This window comes from Cibotium barometz, chromosome 33 (assembly GCF_041138505.1).
Source record: "Cibotium barometz isolate CiBa-2024 chromosome 33, ASM4113850v1, whole genome shotgun sequence".
NCBI lineage: Eukaryota > Viridiplantae > Streptophyta > Polypodiopsida > Cyatheales > Cibotiaceae > Cibotium > Cibotium barometz.
The window spans coordinates 47,656,355-47,679,733 of record NC_141078.1 but is presented as its reverse complement, the minus strand read 5'-3'; the positions used below and the strand labels follow the sequence as shown (position 1 = coordinate 47,679,733).

Below are 23,379 nucleotides of genomic sequence, written 5' to 3'. Positions count from 1 at the left end.
TAGGGGGGTGCCTAAGCATGGGCAGGGCACCCGTAGACACCAAAACAGCCACCAACAGGAGATGATATATGCTAACACCCACCTCTCAGGTCCTAGGGATGGCCCAAGGCCCAAGGCCCAAGGAGCTGCCATGAACGCCAATAGCTAATTGAGATAATCCTTTGGTGAATAAGTCTGCAGCATTGTCCTGGGTAGGACAATATTCAAGGATAATGTCTCCCTCCAAGATCCGCTCCCGCACAAAGTGGTACTCGATCCATATATGTTTGGTCCGCGCATGAAATACCGGATTCTTAGCAATAGCCAAGCAACTTTGGTTGTCGCATGAGATAAGGGTAGGCTGTTGCTCTCGAAAACCGATCTCCCGCGGCTCGCCGCAACTAAATCACCTCACAAGCAGCCGAACAAACTGCTCGATATTCTACCTTAGTCGATGAAAGTGCCACCGTAGGCTACTTTTTACTCGTCCATGAAATTGCTCTAGATCCAAGAGTAAAGCAATACCCTATAGTAGAAAATTGGGTATCCACATCTCCAGTCCCGTCAGAGTCACTCCAACCACGTAAAGCGGCCCCCTCCCCTCTCCATAGAAAATACCAAAATCCTTGGTACCTTTCAAGTACCGCAACACGAGGAGTGTGGCCTGCCAATGAACATCCAAAGGTGCCTGCATAAAAGCACTGAGAGTTCCCACGACAAATGCAGAATCAGGCTGTGTGGAGTAACTAAATCAAGGAACCAACCAATTTCTTGTACAGAAGTGTATCCGTTGGATTGGATCTAGAAGAGAGTTTATAAGAGCTGTTTTGCTGAATTTCAGTCATTTAGTAGGTGTTGGGTAGGAGGGCAACTAGCCTGCACACACACACACACACACACACACAACCTCAAGCATACAGAAACGTGAGAGTGCTAGAAAAGATGTACTCAATGATGATGAAATGAAAGTACAAGTGAGTACATATAGTAGCCTAGGGAAAAGTGCCCAACACACATAAGTGTGTTCACCACGGGAAAAAAAAACCTGTGTCCAGTCACAGGGAAAAAATGCCCGTGAGTAAGCTGTATCCACACCTGAACTAGCCGGGAGTGGACATGGCCAACAAACCCCCCTCAAGTGAACGGTGTGAACTGGAAGCAGGGTGATAAAGCTGTCAATGCTGCCCTGCACAATGCTCCACAATAAGAGTGATTGAGAGATCACGATGGCAAAGATGAACTGCAATGCCAATGGGAAAAGCAAGCACCATATAACGGGGAAATAGAGAAGCCCCAATGTCATAGTGCTAATGCTAGAGCACAATAGTACATAAACGCATCACCTGAAATGCATGGCAAAGATCATGTGGACATCAACTGCATCAAATCAAGAGGCATCGCATAATACCCCCCTTGAAGGCAAGCATTCAAATGCCAAGCTGAACTGCATGTAATCCACATCAATGACAACAAGAGAGCAAGCATAGATCTATAACTGCACCAGTGATAAGCATAAGAAGAGGTAGCAGAAGGCAACTAGATCCAGAAATCATGCTTGTGAGACATGCAATGCAAGCTACAAAAGGGAAACTCATCAATGGAGGATCCGATCAGTAATGGAGGACTGATAAAAGTAAAAATTCAGCAATGGGAAAAGCTGAAAATCGGGAGAAAAAGTGGGGGCTCGAGGCGGGCATCAGCCAATGCTATGAGAGGATGGGTAAACTCTCAGCGATGCCATGATCAGTGGCATGTATGGCAAGTGTAAAGATGCATCATCCCACAATGAATAATATACATGTGACATGTCAAAACCATGAGAGCAAGCCAACACTGGCCAAGTGTGTAAAAGGCACTCCCAGCAAACATCACATGTGAGAAAGTGACAATGTCAACACTGTAGAAACAATCCCGCTGCAAGGGAAAATAGCATAAAAGGATCTCCGCCCTATGGAGGGTTCGTAAATTGCTCTTCCTGGTCCAAGACCATGGGCACAAGCTCCTCCCATGTGATGGTGTTGAGCCTACCACTGGTGATCAAAGAGGAGTAAAATGCTGAGTACTGAGAGGAAAATATCCTCTGACGATATCTCTTTCCCGGCCTAGAGAATCTCCTGGTGAGGAGCCTGCAACAACTTGATGTGCTCCCACATTGTCAACGACTTTGCAGGATTTTTCACCCGCATCTGAACTTCCAAGAAGATCCTCTTCATGGGTGATACCTTGTTGTAGAGAGAAGCCAAATGCTGCCAAATCCCTCTGGACAGCATCATATGCTTTATGTGATTGATCACCTGTGGTGTGCAATTGAGGAAGATGAAAGAACGGACTCGGGCATTAACACGATCCCATAACTGTGCATGTGCCTCCCGTTCCTTCCGTATAGAGGACAACTCCCCATCTTCCAACTCCGGCCGTGGAACCCCAACAACAATGAAATCAGCCAAGTCATACGACTCCAAAACAAATTCCATCATTACCTTCCATATGCCGTAGTTGTTCCTGTCCAACTGTCGGGCCACCGGAAACGTGGGAAGTGTCGAGATCTTCACGTGCTTCTCAGCCATCTCAAGCAAATCTGCCATTTCAAGGGTTCACAAGGTCTTAGGGTGGGTGGGAAAAAAGAAGAAGATAAAATGCAAGTTGGCTGTCCAACGATGATGGCCGCCTTCTACCCCATCTCCAAGTCCCGTACAGCCCAAACAGTCTCCAATCAGCACCTCAAATTAGTAAACCCTCGACGTCCCACTGTCTCCAAGCTTCAAGCCACCTGGGGCTCTGATACCATGTCAGAATGCACAGTGGAAACAAAGACAACTGCTGTAGAGAGCAATACACAGATGAAAGAGAGAGAGAAGCTTGTGTAACTCTGCTATATACACCAATAAATCCCGGAATAATACAAGATGGAGTGTGGGCGCAAGGGGCCATTATTTATGGCCCTTGGCTGCTGGTTGGCCAGCCGAAAAACAGGCCGACAGCAGCCTAACTGCTCACGACCAGCAAATAGGTCAGTCGGCAAGAAAAAATCCAGTCGGCCAGCACTGTAAGAGTGGTCGGGTATCAACAAAGCAGTCAGGCAGCAAGCAAACACAGTCGGCCAGCATCTGCGGGCAGCCGACAGCCCATACACAGCTCCAAATAAATGGGAAAAAATACGGAGAGTGAGGAAAAATGGGAAGACACTAAATACGGGCGGGCACACCCACAACAGAGGCCCTGACATAGTGTACAGATAGGAGATGACCGCTAACATATACCACATCATGGTATCAGGTCGGCAGCACGATAGGTTACCCATGTCTAGTCGACAGCACATATGCCCAATTGGCAGTGATGGACAGAAAAGGCAGGGCGATAGCAATATAATACCACGGACCAACAGCAAAAACATTTATATAAGCAGCCCTTAGTCCCTTGCATAAAGTTCAGCCTACGTTCAATCTTCCTCGTCCTTGCGTTTGGCAATCCACAGTCATCATTCTCATCATTGTACAAAGTTCTCCAAAGTAATACAAGCAAATACACCTGCTTGTGGGGGGGGGGGGGGGGGGGTCGATGGGGAGGGCGCTTTCAGTGGGTAATTGGGACCCAATCTGGTGTCAACTCTCATCTTCTCTCTCTACTCTTCTCTCTTAAAGTAAAGTGGATTGCATAAATTCATAGGTTTAGAGAAGCATTTGTTGCACGTTACGACAGTCAACCTATTGCATTCTATACTTGAGTTCTTGCACCTAGCGCAAGGAGATACAGGGTTGATGTCACCATTTGGTCCCAACACCTTTTCTCGTGAACAGTCCCCCAATGAGACTATAGAATTCCAGATGCAAGTATTGAGAACATGTGATTTCTAGGTTTATATGCATTTGCACCACTCATGTTTGCATGCTTGAGTAGTGGATTTTTCTAGACGCTTTGACTTGTTTTTGTGTGTTGCCTAAAATGTGTGTAAAGCCTAGCAGTACCGGGGGACGCCCACCTGCTAACACATGAGAATGCCCTTATCTGTTGATGAGTGGTTGTGTTTTGCATGTCAAAATACAATGCCCAAAACTCTTTGCGACACACGTAAAATCTCAAGAAATGACGTTGTAACCAAATGTGTTCACACACACTTACTCTAGTGTCTATTAGGTTTAGGGTTAGATTTAGGTTTAGCAATGAAGCATAGAATGCACTATTTTGCAACTTGTGAGCAATCAAGTATGCATATATCTTCTCGTACCAAGCTTTAGGAGCTTGCTTGAGGCACAAAGAGTGCCTTTCTCAACCTGCATACCTTGTGTTCCTAACCAAGCATCACAAAACCGATGGGTTGCCAGACATATACTTCCTCATGTAAAACCCCATTAAGAAAAGCGGTTTTGATGTCCAATTGATGCACTTCCCATCTACTTGCATGACAATCTTGCTTTCCCCTGCTTAAGGCTTGGGAAGTGGATGTGAGACTAGACTTGGCCTGAGAGATCCACAGTTGCGTACTATTCTCCCTGCTCAGCAGCTCGGATGAATATTCCCCATGTGAGACTGGGGTTTTTTTTTTTCAGAAAGGAGACTTCTATTAAGTATGAAAAATTTTACAAAATGGAGATTTCACACCAAGCAAGGTGGAGATCTCAACCAATCAGGAACCCTAAGCTGCCAATAGGGTACCAAATGAGTCGATGTGAAAAAGATACCAATGTCCCACTCTCATAAACTGGTCGCGCTTCCTCTCCACAGCCCTCGAAGATCCCTGGATTCTCGCCCAGATATCAACAATGGTGTGAATAATATCACTCAAAATCCTGCAAAGACACTGAGAAACAAGAACGGGAGTACCCTCAATGGCCTCAGTGCATCTAGCCTTCCAGATATTCCAGGCTGAGATGCTAGCAATAATCTCCCAAGAACTGTCTAACCTCTGTGCCAGAGGGACAAAGTGTGAAAGTGGCAAATCCTGAAGACAACACTACCGAGCAACTCCTTGCCTAACCATAATGGCCAAGCTCCTATCAATCCCCTCGAATCTCAGCTGAGGCCCAGACTGTGTCAACCAAATGATCAAAAGAAATAATAGCATCCCTCTTAATCCTACCAAAGAGGTGTGCAATCGCAGACCAAACCCTCTGTGCTTCCTGCATTCCCACAAACAATGGTAAACTGATTCCGAAACTCCCGCACATCTAGGGCATGCTGGGCAAGAACCAGGAACAGACCTCCACTGATTGGTGGCCAGACCACCATGAAGGGAAACCCAGATAAAGGAGGACGTATATGGCTTCCTATAGGAATGCCACAATCTCTGCCAAAATACCCTCTGAATGTCAATCAAAATGCCGTAAGACTCCCAATGGGGTCTAAGAGTAGGGACACTTTGAATGTGTCCCAAGATAAGATGTCTGGCATTCCGCACCGTATAATTGAAATAAGGCATGCTTTTCAAAGGGTTACAAGCATCCTTCCACTCCCACTCACCGGGGTCCCAATGCAAATGTCTGATAGGGCAACCACCATACAACCAAAGGCTAACACTCTCTGTGATCATCCCTTGGGGGGGGGGGGGTGTCAACAAAGACGTGCTTCCCTAACCTGCCAACAACTTTGACTGGACGAATCTGGGGGGGCCTCAATAAGGTCCTGCACATCACATCTCTCCAGCTGCCATCCAACCTGTACATAAAAAAAAAACCGGTACATCATCCTCCCTAGGCAAGGAGAGACCCATAACCTGAAGAGGAACACCTGTCCCAGAAAAAACCCCAAACCAAGAATGATGACGACCTTCCAAAAAAGATCCAGTAATCCAGTGGTTAAGAATGGCTGCATCAATCTGTGCAATCCTCCGGCTAGAGCCTCTAAATGCTGCGTGAAATCCAATCTCTGCACCTCGGTGAGGCTCTGAAGCCTCTTCCAGGCCAGCACTGTGGGGCATAGGGTCTCCCAGCCAACCGAAAGAATATGCATAGCAGCCCCAAGAGACCTACCATGCACATCTAATATCAAATCATTCCACAGAATGGGCTGCCGGTGAAACTCGCGGCGGGTGCCCGGGGGACTAGGACCTTTGACACACTTGTTGATACCATCAATGCATATTAAAACATTAAAACATCCTGGAGTCCACCACACCCCTTTCAGACTGGGAAATGTCAAGGCTGGTGACATCCTCCCCAACTTCTTAAAAGTTGCCCGCCCGCAACTTTAAGCTTCAGGCCATATATTCAAGATATAATCATGTCCCATCGATTGGGCGAGACGAGACAGTCTCAAAAAATCCAATATAACTGAAGAATCCATGTCCCAAAGAAATGGGCGAGACTAAATAAGTCTCCATAATACCAATATCAAAATCATGTCCCAAGATAAATGGGTGAGACAAAAACAGTCCCATAAGTCCAGATATCATAATCATGTCCCAAGATAAATGGACGAGACAAATCAGTTCCATAAGTCCAGATATCATAATCCATGTCCCAAGTAAATGGGCGAGACAAAATAAGTCTCCTGCCAAAAAGACATCGGTCCACATGACCCTTGGCATAGACATAAGTCCCGTCATGTCCACTTTACCACTTGCACTCCGTGTTGGTACTCTGACCACACACCTTGGATGAGAGGTGGGCTCAAGTAACAAGATAAAACAATCACTCGTCGCAGGCATAGATAACATGGTGTTCCATAAGCATTTCTGCTACACAGTTTATAGGCATTTCGGCCACCAATAGTTTGTAGGCATTTCGGCCACCAACTCACACTACCCTCTCAAGTGCCCATGTTCCCTTCCATTTGCTCTCTATTGTTCCACCCACACATGGTAGAAACAATCTTCAAGAGAGCACGTAGGACAAGAGAACACTACACAGGGTATGTTGTGCTTGTCACTACCCTTTGAAGTGCCCATGTTCCCTTTCATCTGCTCTCTATTGTTCCACCTTCACATGGTAGAAACAATCTTCAAGAGAGCACGTAGGACAAGAGAACACTACACAGGGTATGTTGTGCTTGTCACTACCCTTTGAAGTGCCCATGTTCCCTTCCATCTGCTCTCTATTGTTCCACCCTCACATGGTAGAAACAATCTTCAAGAGAGCACGTAGGACAAGAGAACACTACACAGGGTATGTGAATCATGAGTTTCATAAGTCCAATGCATCCCAAATAAAGGGAGCCAAAAGGAATAATCCATCCCAGTAAAAGGGAGTCATAAACATAATCCATAAACCTGAGGATGGATCCAAATCCCTAGAAAAGAAGTCAAAGAATCCATAGACCTGTATACCATAATCCTTGTATACCATAACTCTTACCACATACTCTGTGCGAACCACACACCTTGGAGTAGAGGTGGACTTTATCCATAAAAGCATCATATCCATGAGATATCCAAAGATTTCTTCTCTATAAACTCGGACAGATTCATCCATAGAAATTGCTTGTGAAGCCCAATATCTATATAAATCTCGTCCAAGAAAGAAATCTCCATAGATATAATCCATCCCAATAAAGGGATCCATAAACAATGTTTCCCTGAAACCATCTCAAGGCAAACAACAACACCTTTCTCCTTGCATAGCTATACAAGGGTTAGTGAACATCAAAAACACTTCATAGTAAATAGCAAAAGCACCAACTTTGCAAACTCAAAGTATACTTAGTTGTTCTTTGCCAGGTTGATCATGAAGCCAAAAGAAATATCTCCTCACCATATCCTTAAGCTATCCCGAGATATATCTCCATATAGCTTGCCTGTAAGCTTGATAATATAATCCACAATATCCATATGGAAAGAGTGCTAAACGTGTGCACATAAAGCCAACTCCATACTTCCAAGATAAATTTTGTGAATTCATAAATCCTTAGATCAACAAGCTGTCTACTGCTCATGCTCTTGCTTCATAAGCTATGAAGCGGCTGGCCATGCTTAACAGCAACGATGGTAAGTGTGGTCCCCACTTGAGATCTTTTCTCTTCCTTATTGATAGAAGGAAGCCTCCACTTCCAAGAAAGCCTATGCTCTGACACCAATGAAACTCGCGGCGGGTGCCCGGGGAACTAGAGCCTTTGACACACTTGTTGATACCATCAATGCATATTAAAACATTTAAACATCCTGGAGTCCACCAGACCCCTTTCAGACTGGGAAATGTCCAAGCTGGTGACAGCCGGTTAGCTTCCTCCGCTGAACGCGGGGGGATGTGTACCAAAAAACTCCTCAGGCAATCCCAGGCCCATAGGAGGGACCTAACCAGGGGTGACGAAGGGGAGCGGTGAACTGCATCCGAAAAAATAAAGCGTGAGCTGAGAGTCCAATCACCTCCGCGAACAGGGACACACTTCGTGATCTGCTGCATGAGAAAGTCATTCCACGCCTCAGTGCTTGGAAGAAAGCCCCTAACAACAAGCTTACAGAGCAAAGCCTTACATTGCACCTCAGGGTCAATGATATTCAATCCCCCTTCCTGCATAGGTCTGATAATGGTTTCCCAAGCAACTCTGGCCCTGGTGTGTGCATTTCCATCAAGCCCTGACCAAAGAAAGTTCCGAATAAGGCGACGAAGCTGGCCAATGCAGCCCTTATGAAAAATCCAGCACGAAGCAATAAACCAAGCCGTGGCTAGCAAAACTTGGTTAACCACCAAAGCTCTAGAGACTAAGTTGAGCTTTCTCCTACTCCAGTGATGAAGTTTGCTTTTAATGCTAAAGAGCACTCGAACAAACTGTTGTGCAGGGGAGATGTCAACGCCCACTTAACAACCAAGGTATCTGGCAAAGCATCCTCTCTCAATCCAAGTAAAACCAACATCTGTACCCCAATCTGCAAGAGGAGAATCACTAATCCAAAAACCAACTGATTTATGCCAATTGATAGTAGCTCTTGCTGCCAAACAGAAAGCCTCCAAGGCTGTCCGGAAAGCACATAAACAAGCATGTGAAGCCTCAAGGAACAACGCCGTATCATCTGCTAACTCGAGTCCAAAACCTCTTCCTCCATGCATAAAGGCAGCCTGAGACCCACAACACCAGGGGCAGCCCGAAGAAAGCCTGCTCATAGCCTCAGCTACAATGAGGTACAGTAAAGGGGCGAGGAGACAGCCCTGCCTCACCGAACGGGAAATCTGAAAACGCTCGCCGCGCCCCCCACAAGCTAAAACAGTGCTATGAGCCTCCCTGTATAGGCAGGACACCCCTCTGATCCAGTTTTGGGAAAACCTCGTGTGTGCCATAGTGCCCTCCAAAAAACCCCAATCCACTCTATCATAAGCTTTTTCAAAATCAAGCAAGAGAATGGCAAGAGGCTGCTGACTAGACTTTGCCCACTCGACAGCTTCCCGGAAAGAAAAGATGTTATCAGAAATACTCCTTTCTTGAAGGCATCCATTCTGTGTATCATGGATAGTCCTTTGGAGAATCGGCTGCAACCTTATACTCAAGGCTTTAGCTAAGATCTTATATATGCAGATCCAAGGAGAGTGATGGGCCTCCATTGCTTGATGTCAGTCTTTGCCCCACTCTTGGGGATAAGGTGAATCAGCCCCTCCCTGAGGTATGGCGGCATCATACCCGACAGCCACATTTCCTGAAGGGCAACAGTGATAGCATCTCCAATATGATCCCAAAAAAGAATAAAGAAGGTGGGAGAAAGACCATCATCCCCTGGGCATGAACCACTGGAAAGAGCATGCAATGCAAGAAGGAATTCATCCTTCGAGAAAGGGGCATCCAGGGAAGAACACATAGCCTGGGCATGCACTCCCAAACTTTCTACCATGCCACATCTCTCAGAGGAGAGGGCACCTCTGCAGTCAACAAAGACTGATAAAAATCTGAAGCAGTACCCCTTACCTTATCAGGCTCAATCTGAACCTCTCCCTGTGAATCCTACAAGTACCTCACAGAATCCCTGCTATGGGATGGCCTGTGCGCTGAAAAAAACTCTTTGTTGCATCTGCCACCCATCTTTGTCCAAAAAGCCTCGTTCGCATGAAATGCGAACTCAGCCCTCCTGTCCATGGCCAACTGTAGGTCTGCTCTAACTGTGGTCAAGAGGTCTGTAATCCAAGACGCATGTGGATGCTTTTCATGTTCCCTCTGAAGAGCAGCAATCCTACGCCTAATAGCTCTCTCCTTGTCTAGAGCCTCCTTCTTCTTGGACAAGGCAGCGCTATGATAATGATGGCTGGTCCTCTCAAGAGCCAGCGCAATATTATGACGAGGATCAGGACCGTCACAAGATCTCCATCTCTCTCTGAACTCAAGGGAGATGTCAGCATCTAGATAAAGAGAGTCAGGGTTACGGACACGGGGAGAGGCCGAGCGAGCCCCACGCTCCCTGAGACACAAAACAACGGGGCAATGATCCAATTTCGTGGTGCCAGGCATAATAGCAATGGTGCCTCCTCTGTCAAGGGACCAATCATCCACATAAAATCTGTCCAGACGTGCAAAGATGCTCTCATCCCCACTCCTACGATTATGCCAAGAGAAAGATAAGGAGTTTGGCCTTCTCTAGAAGTCATCCTCAGTCCAGCAATCCCTGTTAAAAAAAGAGAGCGTGAACCTCTCCCATGCGGTTCGCTCCAAAGGGTGTAAACCCCCTTCGCATCCACCCTTCTTGTCAGAATGTTGCTCAACCATATTGAAGTCTCCTCCCACTATCCAATGATCAACCTGGGGAATGACATTTGTAATGGTGTCCCAAAAGGCCACCCTTTCACCTCTCACGTTCGGTGCACAGATATTCAAGATTCCCAATTTCTGACCCTCATGCATGATCAAGATCCACTGCGCTCTAGAAGGGATGATAACACCGTGCCCAATAACATGAGGCATAACAGATGCTGCCACAAAAACGCAAACACCCCCTCTAGTCCCAATAGCCGAAGACCAGAAGGTGTGGCTAGAGAGCATCTTACCAGTTTTGCCACACTGAGATCTATCCAATTTGTGTTCCTGCAACAAAAGTATATCCATAGACCCTCCTGTAACAACAGGGTGAAGCTGGTCCTTCAGAAGGCGCTTCCTACCACGGGTGGGAAGCCCTCCAAGGCCCTGAACATTCCATGAGACGATTCTCATGGAAGAGAAGAGGGTTTGACCCCCGATCTAAGAAGACGATGGGCAGCCTGAGGACGCCTCTCATAATGCTGAAGGACGGGATATTCCACGGGGCATAGTCCCCTGACATGCCCTTGTCTGAGGCCTTGCACAGTACCTGCATATGTACGAGAAACCTCTGCGTCCTGCGGGGCATCAAGGGCAATGGCATCATGCTGAAAATCCTGCAATACATGATCCCCACTGCACTGAACATTCTGCATATCGCCCCCTCCAAGTAGGGAGGACTCAACAAAATCATCTTGATCTGATATATCATCTCCTTGCAAAGATGCATGAGCTGATAGCTGATACATCCCTCTGCCCAGAAACATCATCTATCTGAGGTACAAGATCCGAGGAGGTCTTCCCATCAATTGCACCAAGGGGGCGGGCGTGAGAGACAGCTCACCACACCTGGCGGACTGAAGGGAAGGATCCAAGGGAGGTGGCGCCTGAGAAGCACGCATGCGAGGCCTCCTATGACCCCGAGCCCGAGGGCAATCTCGAGCAAAGTGACCCTCTTGGTGACAAACCTGGCACTGATCGGGTTTACCTGCAATCTCCATATGTTGCTTCAAACGACCACTAGGGCCCAGAAGCAAAACATAGTCCTCAAAGAGCTCACTGTCACAAGCAAGAACCATGACACTGGGGTAGCATCCGCCGAGGCAGTGACCACCTCGGCAAAAGATGTCGGCAAGGCGTGGAGAGGGGGCACTTGAAGAACCAGCCCAAAGGCAGACCCGATGGCCTCTAGCATAGGCCAATATGCACGAGGAAGACCTAGGAATCTAAGAGTAATCGGGAAACGGTTCTCGTCTTCCTCAACAGGGTCAAAATAGCTGGAGTAGGGAAGGTAAAAAACCTTCCTCGGGACCAATGGCAAAGGGCTGCCCTTTACAACCTCTAAGGCTGCGTCCTCAGAATCAAAATCCACTTGGAAGAAACCTCTTCCAAGCAACCTGACATCTCGAAAGTGTGGAGTGAGGTCGGAAGGCAGAGCCGCCAGGACCCAATCCCGAGCCTGGAGACGGGAAGGGTGAGATCCAAAGATTCTGGCAATGAGGTTCGTTTTGGAGTCTTTCTCGATTTCGGCGAAGAGGACCGCAAGCTTGGCTTCAGAAAAAACAATGGTTCGCCCGGTCAAGGGAGAATGATTAGCCATGATGCTAATCGAAGAAAAAGGCCGACTTGAACCCGGATGAGGAGGAATCCGAACCAAGGGGAAGAGTGAGGCAAGGAGGCCGAGGAAAGGAAGGGAGGGTGGAAAAGGGAAAAGCAAAAAGGAAAGGGAAGCAAGGGGGAGATGGTTGGACACACACGCGAAGATGGGCGAGGGAAAGGCAGCACAACCTGGGCTGTGCAGAGGGATGAGGCTGAGGTAGGAGGGGAGGCGGGGAGAGGAGGGGAGGCAAATCAGCGCAAACAGGAGGGCGAAGAAGGGCGGGCAGAGGCAGGGGCGAACAGCGGCGGAGGAAGGATGGGAGGCGGAGGAAGGATGGGGACGAAGCAGGCAGAGAGGTGGAGGGGTGCAGGTCAAGGTTGAGGGAGCTAAGCGGTTCTCTCACTGGATTTGCATGGCTTGTGAGACTGGGTTTGGCTTGTGAGATCCACATAAGAGCTTATGGCCACACATACGAGCTCCACCCAAGAATAGTGTGCCGCTGGTATAACCAGGGATGCATTCCAAGGTATTCTAGTTAGACCAGTTTGACCGTAGTTAGCCAGTAAAAGAGCTAGCTACCTATCTTGACTAGGATAGACAGGTCTGTTGACCAGCTCTTTTCTCTTTTCTAGCTTGACTCGAGTTGGTGAGGATCTTGATGATTCGGGTTTTGTGCTCGATCCTAGAAACAAGGATAACCTTGCTTCTTAACGAAGTAAGGGGGGACTTCTCAGTTGAGGTCAACTCTTTAGAAGAGGGGGGAGATGTCACCATTTGTTCCTAACACCTTTTTCTCCTGAACTGTGCCGGGTGAGACCAAACCTCCAGATGCAAATATTGGGAACGGGAGACATCCAAGTTTATATGCATTTACATCACTCATGTTTGCATGCTTGAGTAGTGGATTTTGCTAGAGGTTTGACTTGTTTTTGTGTGTTGCTTGAAATGCTGTGTAAAGCCCAGTAGTGCCAGGGACGCCCGCCTGCTGGCACATGAGAGTGCCAGGTCAAAATACAATGCCCAAAATTCTTTGGGACACATCCAAAATCTCAAGAAATGAAGTTGTAACCAAATGTGTTCACACACACTCACTCTAGTGTGGACACCTCATAAGATTGGGTAGGTCAAAGAAGCACTATGGGCACCCGGGCATTCATAAAGGTTGGGCGTCCTCTTTTAATGAATTGTGAAGGATTTTAGGCATTTATACCGAGTGTGTGATGGTGGGGTTCACCTTCAGGAATTCATACCAAGTGTGTGATGGTGGTGGTCACCTTCTGCCATGTGGCTCCAACCTACCATGCATGGCCACCTTCTACCATGTGGCTCCCACCTACCATGCATGGCCACAGATTAGCGCAAAGATGGTTGAAAAACACAGTAGACAAAAGAGAGATTTGACCTAATCTACCATGCATTGACATAATGTAAATTACCAAGAATGAAAAAGCAAAGCCATGGAATGGGGCACTTTCTTGATGATGCTGCGGATGATGTCTACTCACGGCATGTCGTGGAGCCCTGAAGTCTGTTCTTTGCGCACTGTCTCCGAGCACATGCCTAAACTCTACATGAATGACCCTCAGCCCCCTGCCCTCTTTTCTTAGTGTCCTATGGGCTAGGTGGTTGGCTTGTAGGGTTGGTTGCTTGCCAACCCTGAATATAGCAGAATAAATGTCATTAAATAATATAAGTGTCCACACTGGTTGCTCATTGGGTGCCTGGACCAAATACAATGAAATGGTTGAAAAGCCCAAAAATTGACCAAGACAAGGCCACGAACACGCCCTTTAAGTTGGCCAAATGCTAGACATGTCCATGTCACACTGTCAGAGAGTGCATGTGACCTCCCACATGCGAAAGCACCAGCCTAAAGCAAGTCTACACCATGATTAGCAAGCCCTAATGTGCGCCCTGTGAAGGAAGGAGAGTTTGGCCATGAGTGAACAATGAGCATTGGCTAGGTCAAGTACGGGGAAATTGATATGCCGCCCCCTGGCTTTAAGAGCAGGAGACTATAGAGACAAGATAACCATCAAGCATGCAGACCATGCTGGGCAGCAAGGTACCGATTCAGCTCTTGTGAGAAAAGGCTTGGGCCGGTCAGAAGCAGAAAATAACCTCCAAAATAGGCTTCGAAGAGAAACTGCCCCGTCTTAGGGCAGCATGAGGCACCTGACACTGCCCGAATCACCTAGCAACAGCCAGTAGACTGCCACCATATCCGTTATTGCCCACCATTCTTTTCTGCAGTTCCAGAGTTTCTTCTACACTAAGACACTTAAGACTGGCAGCCTGCACTAGCATCTACATTTCGGAATCTTAAAAATCCAAGAATCAACACAGCTTATGAATTTGCTCCACTCTCCAGACCCAATTTGAGTGGAGGGTGACAATATCAGCCACGGCTGGCAGATATGCAACCCTTGCTATTTGTTGCTCCTATTAATATAACAAGTACATTATTGAGGTTGTGTGTGCATGGATGCAGGTGCCTGCGACATGTGCCATCCACAGTTCAAACAGTAACTAGTACCATCCTTTTGATGATTCAAACCCTATATTGTATTGGCCACCAGCTTGGCCATTTCCAAGTGAAGCTTTCAAATTTTTATGACATCAAAGAGCTCTACTTTTAGGCAAAGGAGTCATTAGCGCTTCCATCTATACAAAAGAAATCTGTAGTTTTATCCAGCAATACATCAACCAAATAATGGAGCAATATGACTTACAATGATTGAAAAACCAAGCTAGATGTGCTAAAATGTATCTCAAAGAATGCCACTCCTTTCATACCTTTAATACTGGAACTAAAGAAAGCAAGTGAGAAGGTTTGAACAGTGCATGTGTACTGCGTGAGTTTGGCAGTAGTGGACAAGACACCAAGACAGATGTTGGAAGTTGCTCTTGTAGTCGTAAGGCCAATAATAATGTGTCTGCACTCCCATTTTCCATATCCATGCATAGGGTTTCCTGGAGCAGTGAACTACTTAAGACACTGTCCTGTAAGAGACTTAACGGCAGCTGCATGACATTCCAAGACAACCATTAATAAAGATAGACAAACAGACATAATTCAAATCAAAAGGCCTGCTAAAAATAGCTAGCTCTATCATTAAATTTGAAAGCTTTGTGTGCGTAAATGTTTATATAAGTTCAGAAAGTAGGTGTGAATATGAGGACTCCTAACCACAATTTGCCAAGCAGCTGCACCCCACATTACATAATACAGATGGAATCTATTAGCTAGTTTGACTTGGTTGCATACACCTCATAGACTAAAAAAGATCCAGACCCGAATCTCGAGAGGAGTTCCCCGCTGCTCTATGCAGAGCGCCCCACCCCCCCCCCCCCCCCCCCCCCCAAAAAAAGTTCTATTCCGCCTACCTCTTCCTTCTTGGCTGCTCAGGGTCAACATTTGTTCTTCATCAACAGTTCGATTGTGGTTAGGAGTCCGTCGCCCTCCCCTCCTCCTTGGCGTAGTTGCACCCACCCCTGCCCCCTTCACCTGCACCTCCCCTCCACCATTCAAAAGGTCTAAGCTGGTATGGGACACCGAGGACAAAGGACAAGAAGAAGCCTGGCATGGAGAACAAGCCTTATCTAAGTACAAAAGCATAAAGGCACGTGCACACTTTCTTGTAAAAGAGAGTGGATAAAGTAAAATCCATAAAGTAACCACAAGGCAAAAGTCAAAGGGGCATCTACCTCTGCTAGAATCAAGAAGCTAATTTAGGGGAAGAGGTGGAGAGAATCATGGAGCCACCCACTCACACCTAATCACAAATGTTACCCTTATTAATGGCATGTATGGAGCTTATTTAAGGCACTCTTCTCAATGATAATCAAGAAAGCATTCGAATCATTTTGCCACTCTCATATTGAGTCTTGTTTTATTTTGCAGCAACTAGGGGGGAAATAGCCACAAATGAATCTCCAGGAGCTGGAGGCATACATCAAGACAGTGGAGGACAACACCAAGACGGTTGAGCAAACAAAAGAAGGTGCTAGACAAGGTCCTGAACCAACATGAAAAACAGATGGAAGGCCTCCACAAGGAGATACAAGGCAAGAACACCAAGATTGAAGAATTGGCAGCAAAGGTGAACAACCAGGAGGGGGAGATTTAGATGTTGAAAGGGACCCAGATGCAACAACAAGAAATGCCAGAGGCTGCCCAGTGATAGGGGAACTCCGGGTAGAAATGGAAGCCCTAAAGGCTACGGTCAAGGACCACACAGTGGAGGAAGGGGAACTGAATATTCAGGAGGGTCTAAGGACGGACTTGGAGCAGTTGAAAGCTGTGAGTGATAAGCTGCGGGAAGAACTGCAGACCACCAAGAAAGATTGGGTGGAGGTGGTGAAGAAGCACAAACCCCCACAGAGCATCATACAAGAGACTCTCGACGAGGAGAAACGCAAGAAGGATAGGGCCCTCCATGTGCGAGTGCAGGGGCTATAGGTGGAGGCTTCCCCTAAGGAGGATGCCATGACGCTTTGCCAGATGATAGGAGTCCAACCCCCCCCCCCCCCCCCCCTCTTGCAGATACATGGAGGGCAGGCAAGGATATGACACGAGAGCGGCCCTCATCATTAGATTCCCTAATGCCACCAACAGAAAGGATTTCTTAGGCAGACGGACTGCCCTCAAGGGCGCATAGGTGTACATGGGAGATGATCTCACCCTAGCACAAGTGGCACACCGGCGTGAGGTGATGGTGACAAATCATGAAGTGGGCTATCTACAGAGATGGTAGGGTCATTATCACTGAGCACCGTCCCAAATAGGGACGCGGGCACTATGAGACCAAACACTTGTTGAGGTTAGCAGTATGGAACTAGTATGGAACTGCAATGGCATGATACGGTCGAATCTAGGAGGTTTGAGTGAGATTCTCACAGAAAAGGATGTCATTTTCTATACAGAGACTCATCAGAGCCCTGAGAGGGGCTTACCCATACATAGCCAGGTATGAGTGGGAGTCAGCTTTCCGAGGCGAGACCCGCACATCAAGAGGAGTACGTAGCTCTAGAGGGGTAGCTGTCCAGAAGGACAAGGATGCACGGTATCTTTGGGTGCGGCTACAACTTAGTAATGACAGAGTCATCCACATTGCTGTGTGTTATTTTGCACCACCCCACTCCCCTTACACCGCACAACATGGGCCAATCACAATACTTACCATCATATGGGGATATTATCGAGTTCTCACAGCTGGGGGAAGTCCTCTTGCTTAGGGTCTTCAGTGCCAGGACGGGAAGTCAGCAGGTCCCACTACTCGATCTGGACGACCCTATCACACGACAGGAGCTTGACATCACTGACACGAGGCTGCAAAGATCATCACTGGACCGTGAGGAGGTCACGGTGTATGGGAGATATTTCTTAGAGCTAGGAGCTGCACATGGTCTCGTTATCTATAACGCGATGTCCCGATGGCCCTCACCTCCTTCCCTCACTCAAGAGGTACTAGCACCGTGGACTACCTTATGGGATCTCCAGCTTTGGCACACCTTCTCCCCAACTTCTCCATCCCGCCACCCCCCTTTGAAGATGACCATGCCTACCTCTCTTTCACTCTTACCTACACACCACCGCCCATCTCACATTACACCCAGGTCCTTTTCAATCACGAACTTGACCTTGTTTACTCCAACCACATCTACCGCCAACTCCATGATGTGGAACCTACTGTCCCCATCCCCACCCTCACATCACAGCTCACCACCATACTCCACACATCCATCACCACTTCTTTCATCTGCACGCAACGGTCTACCGCCAAGCCACGTTGCGGTTCCATGCCCCATAACTGTTGGTATAATGACAAATGCTGAGCCACATGCTCCCATCTTAAGCATGAGGTACGGATTGGGAAATCACAAGTGCCAAGCACAATGGATTTCTCAACGGCTCACCCAACACAAGAAACAAGAGTTCTAAACTAGGAAAGAGGATGAGTTATACGGACTTTTCTTAGGGCCAAACTGCAAAGCGGCCTAGAGGAAACTCCGAGAACATTGCCCCCCCCCCCCCACACCTATCACCTGCCCGGACACATGGCACTACTATGCATGCTCCCTCTATCATATCCCAGGACAAGCAGGCTTTCGGAGGAGCTACTCCACCCTTGACCACATCTTCACCCTCCGTGCATCATCGAGGAGGGTAGAGCACGACATTAGAGGATTTATTGCTGCTTTGTGGATTTCCGCAAAGCTTTTGATATTGTACCCCGAGCTCGCCTCCTACACCGTCTATAGGAGATAGGAGTCTCATCTGACATTGTTTGGAGCATCATCACCCCTCTATGAGTCCCCGTCACTAGACGAGTGAGAGCCCCAGGTACATCACAAGAGATTTCCAACACTATTGGGGTGAAACAGGGCTGCCCTCTTATCACCCACTCTTTTTGGCCTCTACATTGATGAGATCTCGAGCTTCATTGACGGATTAGGCGGGACTGGTCCCACACTGGCAGGCATATCGATCCCCATACTACTTTATGCAGATGTCATCGTCCTCCTCTCAGATTCAGCCGAGGGGCTTTAGAGACAATTGGATTCCTTACAAGACTTCTACACTCAGTGGGACCTCTCTGTTAACCTTGGTAAAACCAAGGTAATGGTCTTCAATACTTCACATATAAAGGGGATCCTCTGGAGATTGTCTTCCTATGTCTACCTTGGTGTCACTTTCAGTGGCCCACACTTCACCATGCTTCCCGCAGCACATGCCAGAGTGACACGGGGATATGCAGCCTTGAGCTTACTTGAGCGGTGGTGCTTCCAGGCACATTTCCAGGAGCCTAGGACGAAGGGTTGGCTTTTTGACACCCTCGTCACACGAGCCTTGATGTATGGAGCAGCCTTCTAGAGGTCAGATTTATCCGATGAGGATTGGTAGCGAGTTGAGAGGCCCCAGGTCATGATGTTCTCCTGTATGATCCGTAGCAAACCATCAGTCCCACACCAGATTATCGAGGCAAAGTTTGCAGCAACCCTGATATGGTAGTGGATGCACTCTTCCAGACAATCGCATACCTCCATCGCATCAGTCACATGGATCCCCATAGGTACCTGATGCTTGCCCTGGAGTCCTCGAGACAACTAGCACTTAAGGGCCAGTCAAGAGTATGGTATGCATTAGTTTCCACTTGGTTCTCGGTATATGGGCTCCAAATGGACCGCCTACCACCCCTTCAGTGCAGTTTGGACTCCCCTTTTCTCCGGCTCTCTCACGAGGATACCAACCGAGTTATCTGGTTAGGTCTTCTCAACCTCTACACCCATTGCACATGGATCACACCTCAAGAGCTCCCACAGAGATGCACTTCTACAGAGATCACTTCCTCACGCTCACTAAGGATGGATTCATCCAGCAGCCGCGTTACCTAAGTGTCCGCATGTCCCATGCCATGCGGATTGCGATTGGCCAGATACAGGTTTCATCCCACTGCCTCATAGTGGAGACAGGTACAGCTGACCGCGTCTTCAAAGACAAGAAGCTCATATGGAGACCCATAGAGGAGAGGATCTACCAATTATGCCACACAGAGGTTGAGATGAAGGAGCATTACATATGCCGCTACCCAATATACTATGAGATCTGAAGGAGGTTTCACTGTCTATTTCGTGAAGGATTTGGTCCACTCTCCAGGATCATTGACTTCCCGGACCAACGTTGCCTAGGCCTCTTCCTAGGCGACGTGATAGGGCTTGCAGTTCTCCATCCCAAAGGCCTCAAGCAACTCATGAACATACCGCTGCTGAGAGACAAAAACCCCCTCTGGGTCTGCTAGATCTCCAATCCAAAGAAGAAATGGAGTAAGCCTAAATCAATCATCTCAAACTCCTTTGACAAGGCAGCCTTCGTCACGTCAATGTGCTCCATATGACCGCCGGTGAGAATGAGGTCATCCACATAAAGGATGATCAATGTGATCATGCCGCGTTCCCGAAAGAGATATAGGTTGGGATCTACAACCAATCTCCGAAATCCAACCAAAGAAAGAATCAATCTTCTGATTCCAAGCCTTGGGAGCCTGTTTAAACCATACAAGGCCTTCCGTAACCTATAAACCATCCCCTTTGATCCTGGAACCTCAAAGCCTGGAAGCTGCTCAACATACACCTCCTCCTACAGGTCACCATTAAGGAACGCAGATTTAACATCCATTTGATATACGGGCCACTGCTGAGAAGAAGCAAGGGTAAGAACGGTCCGAATCGTGGTCATTCTCGCTATTGGTGCAAAGGTATCCTCATAGTCGATGCCAGGCCGCTGAGCATAACCCTTAGCCACAAGTTTGGCTTTGTGTTTGTCCACCGACCCATCTGACGTATACTTGGTCTTAAAGACCCACTTGACAACAATGACAGACCGTTTCAACGGCCTCAATACCAACTCCCAAGTGCTATTCTTCTCAATGGCATCCAATTCCACTTGCATGGCTTTCCTCCAAGTATCCTCAGCAAGGGCTTCCTTGACGGAAGTGGGCTCTTTGTCCCACATGATACGAGACATCAAAGCATAGTTTACTTGTAAAAGCTCCGTTGAATGACTTTTTCTGTGCGATCTTCGAGGTCCATCCTCTGTGGTCCATTCGGAGGGAAGCTCCATGACACCTGACTCCCGAAGGGTGTCCACCAACCACTTGGGTACTCGAACAGAACGTGCAGCCTCCTGCTGCTGCGAGGGTTCATCTCCAACTACGGGCTCAACCTCCTCAACTGACTGAGGTTTTGTCCAGCTCGAACAATTGACTGGGAATCATCATCAGAATCTTCTGGGTCTCCAAGAAGTGGCGGCTCATCAACAGTGGAAACCGGAACATGCTCATCAAAAACCACATCCCTGCTAACAACAACCTCTTTCCTCTCTGGATCATACAACCTGTATCCCTTGGAAAGAGAGTTATATTCCACAAAGACAAGCTTTTGGGACTTTGAGTCGAGCTTCCCCCTCTGCTTCTTCGGAATGTGAACATATGCATTGCTCCCAAACACACAGAAATGGAGACATCAGGTTTCTTGCCAAAATATGCCTCAAAGGGAATCATGTTCGGTACTGAAGTCGTCGGAGGCCGGTTGAGGATATGGATAGCCGTAGCCACAGCCTCTCCCCAAAGTGGACGAGGAAGATCATGATGCTCCAACATCGTCCTCACCATCTCCACCACAGTCCTGTTCTTACGCTCAACTACTCCATTCTCTGAAGGCGAACCTATATTGGCCAGCTCCCGCTTGATGCCATGTTCCGCACAAAACCACACAAATGCATTGGAAGAAAACTCTCCTCCTTTGTCAGCCCTAAGAGTCTTTATCTGCAAGCCAGACTCTTTCTCCACCATCACATGGCACTCCTTGAACCGAGCAAAAGCTTGGTTCTTTTGAGAAAGGAAATAAACCCAAGTGAATCTACCAATCATCAACAAGCAGCATAAAATACAAAGAACCTCCCAAGGATGGCGTCTGCATAGGTCCACACAAGTCAGTGTGTACCAACTCCAAAGGTTTCGAAGCCCGCTTGGAAGCCTGCTTCGGAAAAGATTTCCTGTGCTGCTTACCACGAATGCAAGAACTACAGCGTCCTTGCCTGCTGCCAACATCTGGCAAGCCAACCACCATCTGGTCCCGGAAAGCTCGCCGCAGCGCATCCACATTCAAGTGGCCAAACCGAAAGTGCCACAAGTCACCAATTTGAGAGCCTGTAAGAGAGGAAAGTGCGGAGAGTTTGTTAATACTGTTCTCCACTCCGCCTTCCCAAACAACCTGGCCTGTCTCTTTGTCCCGTAGAGCAACATAATGCTCCTCAAACTCCACCCAGAAGCCAGTCTTGCAAACCTCATGCACTGACAACAGATGAAAACCAAGTGTGGGGTCATAGAGAACACGAGAGGAATGCTTTTCCCCTCTACCATCGGGAATGATCTCCATCCGGCCCTCACTGTGAATCGATATGGTGGAATTGTCGCCAATGAAAATGCGACATGACTGTCGTTTAAGATCTTGTAGTAAGAAATCACGGGAAGGAGTCATGGGCCTGGAAGCACCACTATCAAGAATCCATTCCCGAGTATCCCTGGCGGTGAAGCCAGCTGCCTCCTCGCTCGAAGAAGATGAAGCATATGTGTCCAAAATCTCCAAGTGCACAAAGGTTGGAGTCTTTGCAGCAGCTGAAGTTGAAGAATCAACACTCTTTCCGTTATTCCAGTTGGGACACTTCCTCCAATAGTGGCCTTTCTCGCTACAATTGTTACAGGTCCGCCTGGCCTTCAGTTTCTCACGGTCTGAATCGGGCTTCTTCTCAGAAGACTTCTCCGATGAAGACTTCCCTTTGTCCTTGTTGTTGTTGTTACGGCCTTTCGACCGCTGGCCAGTCAAGGCCTCAGAACCTCTTCCCTATTGAGGGTTCGTAAATCGCTCTTCCTGGTCCAAGACCATTGGCACAACCTCCTCCCACGTGATGGTGCTGAGCTTGCCACCACTCGTGATAAAAAAAGAGTAAAATGCTGAGTATTGAGAGAGAAAATGGGACAACAACGTGATGGCCATATCCTCTGACGATATCTCTTTTCCTGCCTAGAGAACCTCTTGCTGAAGAGTCTGCAACTTTTTGATGTGCTCCTGCATCGTCGACGACTTTGAAGGATTCATCACCTGCATCTAAACTTCCAAGGAGATCCTCTTTATGGGTTATATCCTGTTGTACAGAGAAGCCAAATGCTGCTAAATTCCTCTGGCCAACATCATATGCTTTATATGATTGATCACCTGTAGTGTGCAATTTAGGAAGATGAAAGAACAGACACGAGCATTGACACGATCCCATTACTGTGTCTGAGCCTCCCGTTCCTTCCTTATAGAGGGTAACTCCTCGTCTTCCAACTCCGGCCATGGAACCCCAACAACAACAAAATGACTCCATCATTACCTTCCATATGCCGTAGTTTTTCCCATCCAATTGTCGGTCCATCGGGAACGTGGGGAGTGTTGGGATCTTCACGTGCTTCTCTGCCATCTCAAGGGTTCACAAGGTCTTGTGAAGGGAGGCTGGGTGGGAAAAAAGAAGAAGAAAAGGCTGCAAGGTGGCTGTCCAACGGTGATGGCCGCCTTCTACCCGATCTCCAAGTCCGGTACAGCCCAAACAATCC

At 47.8% G+C, this 23,379-nt stretch overlaps 1 protein-coding gene across 2 annotated transcripts in view; it reads right to left on the bottom strand.

Moving 5' to 3' along the window:
• Window positions 1-23,379, bottom strand: part of LOC147619663 (DNA polymerase V family) — a 110,598-nt gene that overhangs the window by 23,645 nt on the left and 63,574 nt on the right. For both annotated transcript variants that reach the window (XM_086773349.1, XM_086773351.1), the window contains exon 4: window positions 15,020-15,247. In XM_086773349.1, the coding sequence (XP_086629475.1) occupies window positions 15,020-15,247 (228 nt within the window). The remainder of the gene's footprint in view (window positions 1-15,019; window positions 15,248-23,379) is intronic.